General features: G+C 40.8%; 1 protein-coding gene across 3 annotated transcripts in view; it reads left to right on the forward strand.

Moving 5' to 3' along the window:
- The window catches only part of PRDM10 (PR/SET domain 10), a 105,369-nt gene that overhangs the window by 51,998 nt on the left and 40,948 nt on the right, over window positions 1-12,423 (forward strand). For 2 of the 3 annotated variants that reach the window (XM_082476196.1, XM_082476197.1), the window contains exons 4-6: window positions 769-828; window positions 7,404-7,475; window positions 11,552-11,777. In XM_082476196.1, the coding sequence (XP_082332322.1) occupies window positions 769-828; window positions 7,404-7,475; window positions 11,552-11,777 (358 nt within the window). The remainder of the gene's footprint in view (window positions 1-768; window positions 829-7,403; window positions 7,476-11,551; window positions 11,778-12,423) is intronic. The other variant, XM_082476198.1, reaches the window with a different exon arrangement.

A 12,423-nucleotide genomic window follows, 5' to 3' on the forward strand; every position in this document is an offset into this window, starting at 1 on the left:
ATTCTCTTTTACAGTTCTCTGGAATCAACACTTAACCTTAGTTCTTATGCCCATAGGTTTGCTAAAGCCTCGGGCAAATTAAAGTCTCTCGGAAAGAATACTTTTCTGGACTGGAGATTTTCTGTGATACCCTGGCTAAGATCATTTTGAAGATTTTCCTTCTCTATTTATCTTTGCTGCACCACGACCCAAATAATGTGTTTATAATCAGAACTTTTAAAATTATGATTTTACTGGCTTTTATCCAAAAAAGAATCTGTGGAACATTAAATTCAATTTATTTTCCTTCTACTTCTCTTGTGATAATGAGTGTGCATTTATATTTGAAAGAGTTGTAATCCTTGGGTGTACAGTACTCTTCTATTTGCCGGTATATCTCTAACTATTTTCATTTAATTGCAAGTCTACCCCTGTGATAGAGTGTTACGTGTTGAATGCATGCCCCCTTGTTCATGGCATGCCTTTTTAATTAACTGTGACATTCAGTCCCAGGAGAGGCTTTGCTTTAGAGTAAACTCCTTAAACAAGTATGAAGTATGTTAGCCAATAGAGATGGTTAGCTTTTACAATCTCTTTGGAGCCATCTGAATGAAAGGCTTTAGCAACATGTAAGATTACTATCTTTATCTTCTTTGTTAATGAAAGATTATTACTAGCTATTTGGTAGTTAACTCTCTCAGGAATTGGTGCTTAGCAGTAGTATAATTTTTCCTGTGTAGATGAGCTGTCTAACGATCTATTGATAAGTTTTTGTTGTTGTTTGTTTAGACGCTGTTTACAGACCCAGGCCAGGTAGCTTATGTCCAACAGGATGCTACAGCTCAACAGGTAATGAGTTGCTTTTTTGCCTTTTTGTTGATTGTGGATAATACTGAAGTTACCCTTCCCTGGAATGCCCCCAACCCTCTGTACTGTGCATTCTCTGGATGTCTATTTCTCATGTGTTTAGAATATTCTCAATGTCCGTTAATGAAAACAAAGCAGAACATGACACTAACACACTCCAACCAGTATATATTGCAATAGCGTGGTAATAAAAAAATGATTTGTCAGGGAAATTTAAGCATTAAATTAAAATAAGCATATCAACTGGATATTGGTTCAAGTTCCAAAGAGTAATCCTGAGTTTCAAAAGTGTCTATGGAAACTGGGAAACACTTTAGTACTTGGTCTTTTTTTAAAATTATTGAATTATAGCTGATATACAATGTTGTGTTAGTTTCTGGTGTACAGCAAAGTGATTCAGTTATATATATAATATATAATATATATATTCTTTTTTCATATTCTTTTCCATTATGGTTTATTACAGGATATTGAATATAGTTCCATGTGCTATACAGTAGGACCTTGTTGTTTATCTATTTTATATATAGTAGTTTGTATCTGCTAATCCCAAACTTCTAATTTATCTCTCCCCCTCCTTTCCCCTTTGGTAACCATAAGTTTGTTCTCTATGTTTGTGTATCTGTTTCTGTTTTGTAAATAAGTTCATTTGTATCATATTTTAGATTCCACATACAAGTGATATCATATGATATTTGTCTTTCTCTTTCTGACTTACTTAGTATGACAATCTATTTTTAAATATTAGGGAAAAATTCCTGCTTAAATTACATATATATTTAGTGGCAACCTTCCTCATTCTACTTTCAGAGAATTGAGATTCTTCTTGGTTTTCTTTCCTTTTATCTATATTTCTAATATATCCTACTTGACTTTGAGGGACTTCTTTGTTATTTTCCTCCAGGTTGCAAAAGTGATAAGGAAGGTGCAGAAGCTAGATATTGTCAGTCTTACCCTCAAGGGAATGTGAATCCAAATAGTTTTATTTTCATGTTGGCTAGCATGACTGTTATTTAGCTATACCACTGAGTGTCATGAGTAATTATCAAGTAAATTCTCATTAGTAAGCACTTTCTGCTTTTAACATTTTTTAGTAGGTGATTTGGAAACTTGAATTTAAAATTTGGAAAATGAACAGTAATTGTGTTGATATTATTTATGAAATCTAGCGAGAATTAGGAGTCTTCCTAATACCAGTTATGGTTGAATTTATTCCTGATTGGTAGTGACCTACAATTTTGTGGGTCTGCCGTCTTGAATGAGAACTTGTCTTAGCCCATCTGGGCCGCTATAACACAGTGCCATACACTGGGTGGCTTACAAACAACAGAAACTTATTTCTCACAGTTCTGGAGGCTGGGAAGTCCAAGACCAAGGTGCCAATAGATTTGTTATCTGGTGAGAGCCCTCTTCCTGTTCACAGATGGCTGTGCCCTCACATGGCAGAAGGGGTGAGGCTGCTCTCTGGGGTCTTGTATAAGGGCACTAATCCCATTCATGGGGGCTCTACCCTCATGACCTAATCACCTCTCAGAGGCCCCACCTCCTAACACCGTCACAATGGGGATTAGGTTTTGACATATGTATAAACTTTGGGGAGACAAAAATGTTCTGTAGCAGAGTTACTATTTTATTTTAGTAATTTTGTACTATTTAAGTTTACACTTGATAAAACAAATCATGTCCATTTCTGTGAATATTTATTGATTCCACCAAGCAAGCAATGGATAGATTTAATTCATTTTCACAACTTGGCAGGAAAAAAATAAAATTAAATGCCTTTGTGTTTCATAGATGATTAATTCATTCACTAATATTTGGAGTAATGATTTTTTTTCATATAAAGTTGAAGTAATACAAAACAAAAGAGAAGTACATTAAAAAGCCCAAACAAACAAATTCTGCCCAGGAGCATCCTCATTAATTTACAATTGGTAACTATTATTCTAGACTTCCTTCCAGATATAAAACAGACAAAGATAAACAAGCAGGGGAAAATTGTGCCCTAAATGCTGTTATTAATCTAAATACTTTAAACTTAAATTTGCTTGAGTGTAGTAGAAGGAAAGCGAATGGAGGTGAACCTGAAAGATGTTGGAGTCCTCACGGTTTCCTAACCGGCCTTGGGCTCCGGTCCCCTGTGTCCTCAGCTCTTGCTGTGATGACCTGACATCAGCACACTGACACTTCCTCCCCCTCCTCCCCTCCCCCACTGTTTGGTGTTAGTTGCATTATTATTGTAACTAATGTATTTATGTTCTGTTCAGTAACCACAGCTATTTAGAATTTTGCTCCATTATATCCTGGCATTTAATTTATACAAATCTTGAGTCTAATTTTGATTATTTTCCTCATTCCTTTTCTATCTTAATGCCTGTTTGAGTCTTTCTTTATCCTTGAAGTTTTTCTTTGAAGTCTAATGACTTCACCAGCATATGAATCAGAATTCCCTAGGACAGGGTGTGTCCTTTTCATGTATAGGTTAAGACTCTGTTTCGGGAACATTTTCATCTATTAGGTTTTTGAAGATCTATTCAGTCTCATTTGATATGTTCACTTTTCCAGGAATATCAGTGTGAGTATATTGACTCTGCTTTCTATACCTAACATTCTCTCTGTGATCATTTTTATATCTATTCTTTTCCATGTTATTTGTGTAATGTCCTTTATGTCCCCCATATTTCCTTACTGTTTTTTAAACTTTCTAATTAAATTATAACATACATATGGAAAAGTGCAAAAACTTATAAGCAATAGTGCAATGATATATCACAAAGTGAACACACTCTGTAACCAACACCCAGATTAAATAATAGAACATTACCGTCTCCTAAAAGCCATCCTTACGCTCTCTCCTAATCACTTCTCCTTCCCTTCTCCTCAAAGGTCACACTCTCCTGCCTGCTGGCACTGTAGACTGGTTTTCCATGGTTTTGAACTTTATATGAACAGAATACCTTAGTATGGTTTCCTTTTTGTCTTTTTTTTTTTTTTTTAATTTTTATTTTGGCCTTGCCACTCAACTTGCGGGATCTCAGTTTCCCGATCAGGGACTGAACCCAGGCCACGGCAGTGAAAGCTCCAAATCCTAACCACTAGACCACCAGGGAAGTCCCAGTAGGTCCTTGTTGGTTATCTATTTTATATATCACAGTATCCTTGAGTTTTAAATAAAAGTTGAAAATTGTCTTCTGGGTAGAGGTTTTTTGATAGATTTATTCCTAGATATTTGGTGTCTTTTGATGATATTGTAAATTATGGTATGATTTTTTTAAATTTTATTTTCTAAGTTCTATTTCTGATTTTCTTGATAAATAGTCAGGTTGTCTATGATTACTGACATTTTTACTTCTTTCCAATATAAGGAAAAAAATCCCAAACTGGATTTTTTCCTTCTTCCTGATATAAGCATAAAAAATCCAAAGCTGGATTTTTTCCTTCCAGTTTTATTGAGATATAATTGACATATAGCACTGTATTATAAGTTCAAGGTGTATGGCATAATGATTTGACTTACCTACATCGTGCAATGATTGCCATAATAAGTTTAGTGAACATCTGTCATCTCCAAACGTAAACAAATAGAAAAAAAATTTGTTGTTGTTGATGAGAACTCTTAGGATTTACTCTCTTAACAAGTTTCACACATAGCACACAGCAGTGTTCATTATATCTATCGTGTTGTACATTACATCCCTAGGACTTATTTATCTTGTAACTGGAAGTTTTACCCTTTGACCACCTTCCTCCAATCCCCCCTCCCCCATCCACCACCTCTGGTAACCACAAGGAGCATCTCTTTTTCTATGAGTTTGTATGTTCGTTTTTGAAGTATAATTGACCTACAATACTGTGTTAGTTCCTGTTGCACAACATAATGATTTTTTTCTATACATTTCATACATTCCACGATGTCTAGTTATGATATGTCACCATACAAGGATATTACTCACTGACTGTATTCCCCACACTGTACATTTCATACCCATGACTCACTTATTTTGCAACTAGAAGTTTGTACCTCTTAATCTGCCTCACCTATTTCTTTCCTTCCCCCACCCTCCGATACTCTGGTAACCACCTGTTTGTTCTTTGTCTATAACTCTGTTTCTGTTTTGTTATGTTTGCTCACTTACATCTTTTATTTTTTATTTCTTCTTTTGTCCCCCCTTGGTCTGCTGGCTAGGATCTCCAATACATTATTGAACAGAGGTGGTGCTAGTAGGTTTGTAGGTTTCTCATTTTCCTTCCTGATCGCAGAGGAAAAACTTTCACTACTTTACTATGAAGAATGATGTTTAGTGCAGGATTTTCTTTTCTTTTTTTTGGCTGCACTGTATGTCTTGGCCTACGGATCTTAGTTCCCCGACCAGGGACCGAACCCGCGCCGTCTGCAGTGGAAGTGCAGAGTCTTAACCACTGGACTGCTGGGAAGTCCCTAGTGCAGGATTGTTATAAAAAGAACACACTGATTAAGAAAGCTCCCTTTGTTTATAGTTTTTGATGCGTGTTTATTATTGATTGATGTTGATTATTACTCATGGATGTTGATTTTTATCAAATGCTCCTTTTGAATCTGTTGAGATTTTTCTCTTTACTGTTAATAAGGTGGATTATATTAATTGATATTTAACAGTTAATCCAGCCTCACATTCTGTAATAAACTCTATTTGATCCTTTTCATATATGTCTGGATTTGGATTTGGTCTGCTAATATTTTGTTTGGGGTTTTGTATGTTTATTCAATAGTTCATTGTATTTTAGCCAGTGTATTTGATATTTTTTTTCTTTTAAAGTAGCTTTCATCTTGATGATATTTTTTTCTTTTAATAACATCCTGAAAAGCTACATCATCATTTTTGTTGGCTGTATAGTATTCTATTATGGGGATGTACTATTATTTATATTCTCCATCTATTGTTTTATATGTAGGTTCTTTCTTTCTTTCTTTCTTTTTTGCTACTATAAAGAACATTCTCACAGATGTCGTATCAGATTATTTCCTTAGAATAAATTCCCCAAAGAGAAATGATAGAGACTAAAGGTATTCATATTTTAAATTATTTAAGAACCAAGATTTTTGTGAAAGTGAAAAAAGATACAAATATAAAAATCAAACACTTTAAATAAAAAGTTAGAATCCTAAATTTGAATTAGAATATCAGCTTGAACTCATGACTTTTTTTCCCCTTAAAAAACATGTTTTCTAGTTCTGGCCACTGAAAAGGTTTAGATGAAGTCATCAGTCCAGTAGCAATGATCCTATGTGGTCTCTAAATACAGTTTTCCAATAAAAGGAATCAGGGCTACTTAGAAAAATGACAGATTCTAGCCCTGGGGCAGAAAATGTACAAGATGTGCCTGAAACATCTTGTCTTATCAGAATGCAAGGAAGCGAGTAAAAACTTCTCTTCTGGGGTCCTGGGAAGGAACTCAAGATCTAACTCGAAGGGGCCAAAATGGGACAATTTGACTCATAAAAAAGGAAAAATATCTACAGTAGATTGAAACACACTAAATATATTTAAAATCCACAAGTTCATACTGATATGAAAAGAAATAACTCTTTGGTCACTTTTTGAGGCTGCTAGGGGACCACCACATTATAAGGAAAAGTGGTAAATGGCCGGAAAGAATCCAGCCTTTCCCCCCGAGTGTCCTCAGGTAAACAATCACTTGATGAGGGAAATTTCATTATAGAGGCATCCAACTAATAAAGAAAGGGGGGATGACTGGCTTAGAGTCTCACCATTTTTCATCTCCTATGATCAGAAAAAAGCTGATGGGGCACTTTGTAATGAATGGATCAACTTACCCCTCTGAACACTGTCAATGTCACTAAAAGGAGAGAACATTCATTACAGGGTTCCTGGTGTTGTGTACCTCCTCTTGACATACAGCACTGTATTTTTCCACATAAGAGGTATTCCTCCTCCCCCAAAATTGAACCTGAATCTGATCGAGTCTCTAGATTTCACTGCCAACTAATAGGAAGCACAGTAAACAAAATGGAACAAGTTACAAGACACACAAGGATGCAGTTAGCACCATCTAGACTGCGGGAAGCAGACAAATTGTGGAGGAAAAGAAGAGAAATGGAACTTACAGATTAAAAGAGGCTTCAGAGACATAGCAGTCAGATGCAGCACGTAGACCTTGTTTGGGTCCTGATTTGAACAAACCAAGTGTAAAAAAAAATTATGAGACAATTGGGGAGATCCTAACAATAACTGGATATTTGATGATGTTAAGGAATGATTATTTTTTAGGTATGATAATAAATAAAATATAAAAGTCCTTTTCTGGTAGAGATATCTACTGAACTACTTAGAGATGAAAGTATATAATGTTTGAAGTTTGCTTCAAAACAATCGAGTGAGGGGGAAAGTGGGCGGGAGAACAGTTGAAGGAAGGTGAGCTCTGAGTTGATAATTGTTGAAGCCGAGTGATGGGTACATAACATGTATTATACTATTCTCTCTATTTGATATAGGTTTGAAATTTGTCATTATAAATGGGAAAGTCATTTTGATAGGACTTTCTAAATTGCTTTTCAGATGCTGAAAAAGTTTACATTCTCACCAACAGTGTATGAGATCGCCCATTTCCACACGCCCTTGCCACATTGGGTATTTGCATTCTTTGAATATTTTGCCAATCTGATAAGCAAAGTGGTATTTTGTTGCTTTAATTTTAAGGTATCATTTTAATTAGAGGTTTTATTGCCATTTGCACCTCAGAGGGCCCTTCATCTTCTCCAGTCTCCAGAAACAATCTGCCTGTTTATGTTTTGTACAAAAGAAAAGTTGTCCTCAGACAGCTCTGTGAACCCGGCATTACAGGCAGGACAACCATTGCCTTAGCATCTGTCTTTATTGCAGTTTCCTTTCAACCGGCATGGTTTTTATTTCTGGCTATAACACCTCAGTGATTATCAGTTTATTCCACGACCTGGATAGATTCTGGATAGAAAGTTAGAGTGAGGGTTTAACATAGATGATGGGTGGTTTTTTTTTTAATCCTTAGCAAAAAGGTTCCTGTTTTTTCAATTGTCTGTAGTGGTGGCAAAATCCATTTGAAGCCTTTTTCATATACGCATTCCCTCGTCCGTAAGGAAGGCAAGGGACTCTCCAGACCTAGAAGCACAGTCTCCGCTTTGTTTCTGAAAAGGAACATGTGTAGCTCCCCACACACTGAGAGGAAAATATGCTGCCCTCATAATTGGTCTCAGTAGGAACCCGGAGCATTCTGTTGTGTTTGCTGCTGTCCAGTGTAGTTTCATGTTTCACTCTCGGATAAATTGTATCCTGAAGTGCATTATGTCGTTTCAGAAATAACTACTGAGAGTGATGTTAAGTGGGAAGGAGAAAGTATACCACGAGTTTAACAAATCCCTTTTCCTCTCGCCATGCTTTATTGTGCGTGACAAAATGCACGGGCGTAAACTATTTTTGTTACTAATCTTTTCCTCTAAGTGAAGTTGGCACCACGGCTCCCTGCCCTGCTGTTGCCTCAGGAGCAGGTGTGTTACCTTGTTGCTCGGGTACTCACGGTCTGTGTGTGCTGTTTCCCTTCTCCTTGAATCCACTCAAGTCCCCAGGGGCCATTGTGATGTAGTAGAAAAGCAGGGCAGGGTCAGAATGTGGATTTCATCTCTGCCACTTAGGAGCTGGGTGGTAAAGTGATCCGGCCTCAGAGGAGTTTAGATACATGCCTGGCACGCAGTAAATGTCAGTTGAATTTGAATTATTAATGAAACAAACCTGTAATGCATGCCTACTGTGTGTTAAGGTCCATGCCATCTGAAATACACAGTTCTCACCTACAAATGATTGTCCTCCCCGCTTTCCATCCCTTTTCGACGGTCACTTGCATGATTCTGGTATATGTTCCACCTGTGCTTCAGCGTCAGTCCCTCTAGGAAATGCTGAAGGCTTCAAGCCTTTTCTTTGCCACAGCCTTTGAGGAGAGTTCCAGCGCAGGCACGAGGAGGTTGTCGGTCTGTTTTGATGTCAGCTTTCTCAGCAGTGGCAAGAAGCCAGCAGTAACTTGCCTGACCGCAGTCTTTCTAGCAGCATCTGTTGGGGAAAAATACAGCTCAGCTTCATGGGAGTAACTCCCAATTGCTGAATCCATTCTTTCAGGTTGGCTCTGCAAAGAGATAAAGAATTTATGAGGAGTGGAGGTGGATATATGCTTTGGTTTGTTCAGTGTGTGATAACATTCATCACTAAGGCTGGCATAAGCTTTGAGTGGCTTAGAGTAAAGGGTGATATCGAAGCTGCGCTCTGAGACAGCAAGTGGGAGCCGATCAGATGAGGGTGCAGAGGGGGTGGCAGATGCAGTTCTGTTGCCAGAAGTCCCTGCTCTTTTGCTTGTTGACCCCTCATGTCAGTGGGCATTTTATTGTTGTTATTGAAGTTGAAGCAGAAGCATCTCCCAGAATTTTGTCCTCCTGTCTACACTTCTAAAAGACCTTGAGCTACAGATGGAATGTCACGCAAGAGTCTGGCTCCTGGGTTAAGTGAATGCATGTTAAAACACGCATGTGCTATTTGAGGTAACTGATTTTATCTGCTTTCTTCAGCCTGAGGGTTTCACATGTTGGGCAGTGACCTTTAACTGCCTTGGCAGGTCAGATTCTATAGTGTTGTTTCTTTACAGAGTTTGAGAGGTTCTTAAACTTAGATGCACAACTGAGAAAGGATGTTTCTCTGAAGAGCTGCAGAATGTCATTTCCCAAAGGGCCAAATGTATTTCCACAAACTAATCTTCATTGGATACCTGCTATGTGGACAGCAGCCTTTTAAGGTTGTAAAGGAAATACATGCTGTCACTTTGGTCCTTAAAGAACTTAACGATAATAATAATAATCTATTATTATTAATATTAAGCACTTACTAAATGCCAGACACTCTACTACTGGCCTCATATACACATTGTTCCACTTAATCCTCACAACAACCTATGAGGTATGTATTACCATGCCCATTTTACAGATAGAGAGACACAGGTTCCGAGAAGTGTGTTAACTTGCCAGAATCTTAATCCAAATCTGTCTGACTCCAAAGCCTGTGGTCTACTTGCGTGAGGTACAGTTAGAGAGGCAAGCTGGGCTCACAGGAAAATGCACACGAATTGGCAATGGAGACAAAGCTACGAGGAACAGCTAAGGTGTGACATGTCAGAACCAAGATTCTGAAAGATCTTGGCAGACTGAAAGAACAGAAAAGACAATAAAATGAAATTTACTAGAGATACATGGCCATTTAAGTAAAAATCAGCTATGTAAGTCCTGAGCAGGAGAAAAAGGGTTCAGTAGCGCTGTCTGAGCGGACAAGAGGACCCAGTGACCTGCCACTTCCAAATGGGGCAGCACTAGGACGTGGCGGTCTCCAGTAAATGCTGGTGCAAGCTGACGGGGATCCGCTGAGGGGTGGATGGACACAGCAGGGCTGTGAGCGATGGGTCAGTGAATTAGAGGTTTTGGTCTTGAAGTACTGGAGGAACTGTCTTCATGTGGCACAGGGGGGGGCACTTACTCGGTGTAACTCGAGAGGGAAGTCGGGGAGGTCTCGACTCCACGGGAACATCCCTGAGCTGTTCCAGAACCATCCGGGCTGCCTGGTGGGCACCGTGAGGACACGTGAAGCCCAGGCTGGACGGTGTCGCTGGGTGGGATTCTGTGACTCCAGGGGCTGCAGAAGGTCAGAGCAGAGAGCAGACGCTGTTCCCAGAGAAAGCGGGCGACGAGGGCGGGGTTTAGACAGTTGCCGAGGGAAGAGCATTCTAGGCGAGGAAAGACAAAGAAAAGGGAGTAGGCACTTCAAAACCCCTGTCTTACTTGTTGAACAGGGGGAGGGCATGGCTTGAGTATGAGTAATGGTGCTAACGGGGCAGGAGAAATGCGCTTGCATCAGAGGGATCTGAGTGGTAGATAACCCGAGGCCGCTTATTTAGGAGGTGAGGACTTTTAAGGTACCATTATTTTCTTCCGGTGTATTTGGTAAAGTTGCATTAATCGAATCCATGACCCAAACCGTGTCTTATTTGCAAAAGACTAATTTCAGCGTGATGAACAAAATAGGCATCTCTTTCCTTGTTACTTACAAACCTCGGCCTCTCTGAAGTGTGTGAAAGGAGAGCTGGTACCCACTGAATTTTACCAACTGCGTCTTGCACCACGTGTTCAATTTTAAAGCCACGTGGTTGAAGGCGGGTCAGATCTTTACCTGCATTATGGTGTGGCCACCTGCAAAAGCAGGAGGGTCCCCACCCCAAACCAAATTGAGGCTGATGATACGACACATGCTCCAGGAGGGTTTGGAAGGGTTTGTTACTTTCATATTTGAAGTCTCCGGGGAGACAGGGCAGGCCCCTCACGCAGGTTTGGAAAGGCTGAGAGAGCAAGGAAGCGGGACTTGAGGTGAAGGGTGGGATCAGCACGAGAGCCCCCAGCACCTGGTCAGGGCCTTGTGGGATCTGAAACTCCTGCTGGCACCAGCGGAGCCCAGATGTTGGGCAGAAACAGCAAAAAGGAAAACAGATTCCTTATTACAGCCCATAGATGGAAATAAAAGTCATTTCTGCAGGGCCTTGAAGGGAGCTGGTGAGAAGAGTATCGCGCCAAAACCTTGTATTCTGCGTGTGTGTCCCAGCTAACCCCAAACAGGCCGTACTAACGTCACGATTAAACGTTGTCCAGGCCTCGTTGCCGGTGCACAACCAGGTGTTGCCTTCAATTGAGGGCGTGGATGGCTCGGACCCTTTGGCGACCCTGCAGAACCCCATGGCCAGGCTGGAGGCCAAGGAGGAGGAGGACGAGGAGGAGGAGGAGGATTCTGAGGAGGAGGACGAGGAAGACGGCGAAGACACAGACCTGGACGACTGGGAGCCTGACCCCCCTCGGCCCTTCGACCCACACGACTTGTGTAAGTGGCGCTGCCGCTCGGGAGCGTGTGCGGGCGCGGGGCGGGCTGGCCGCTGCAGGGGCTCCTGGGGCGGACGATGCTCCCGATCTCGGTGTCCCCCCCGCTCCGTCCTCAGGCGGCCTGTGAAGGAGGCCCTGGCTGTCCCTAGAGTTCTGAGCGTACCGACGAGTGGACTGAAGCCCGGAGGAAGCTGGGCAGCCTGCTCGGCGCCACAGGGGGCCGGGGCTGGGTCAGGACCGAGCCTCAGTCTCTCATCCCAGAGCTCCAGCTGCCAGACCGTGATGTTGTCCAGTCCTGGCAGATCCGGCCATTTCTGAGTCCACAAGTTCCTTTCCTGCTTCACCTCTCTTCATACCAACCTTAAAAAATGCCTGTTATTAAAAGACGCCTGTTATAAAAAGACACCCCAGGCACCAGAGCGCTGCATCTTCTAACTCGACTAACGTTCTCCACAGTCTTGTGAGGTCGGCAGCTTTCCCAAGGTCGTGCTCAGTTGTTCAAGAGTCAGGGTTCAAACTCGGGTGTCTGCTGGCTGCAGGTGCCCACGGTCAGCCGACACCACTGTCCGTCCTGCCTGCTTGGGGGGGCGGGTCCTGCTTCCACCCACCAAGCCATTGCCGCTGCCCATCAACTTCGTGCCTAGATG

The sequence above is a fragment of the Balaenoptera physalus genome, assembly GCF_965194825.1.
Source record: "Balaenoptera physalus genome assembly, chromosome: 10".
Classification (NCBI taxonomy): Eukaryota; Metazoa; Chordata; class Mammalia; order Artiodactyla; family Balaenopteridae; genus Balaenoptera; species Balaenoptera physalus.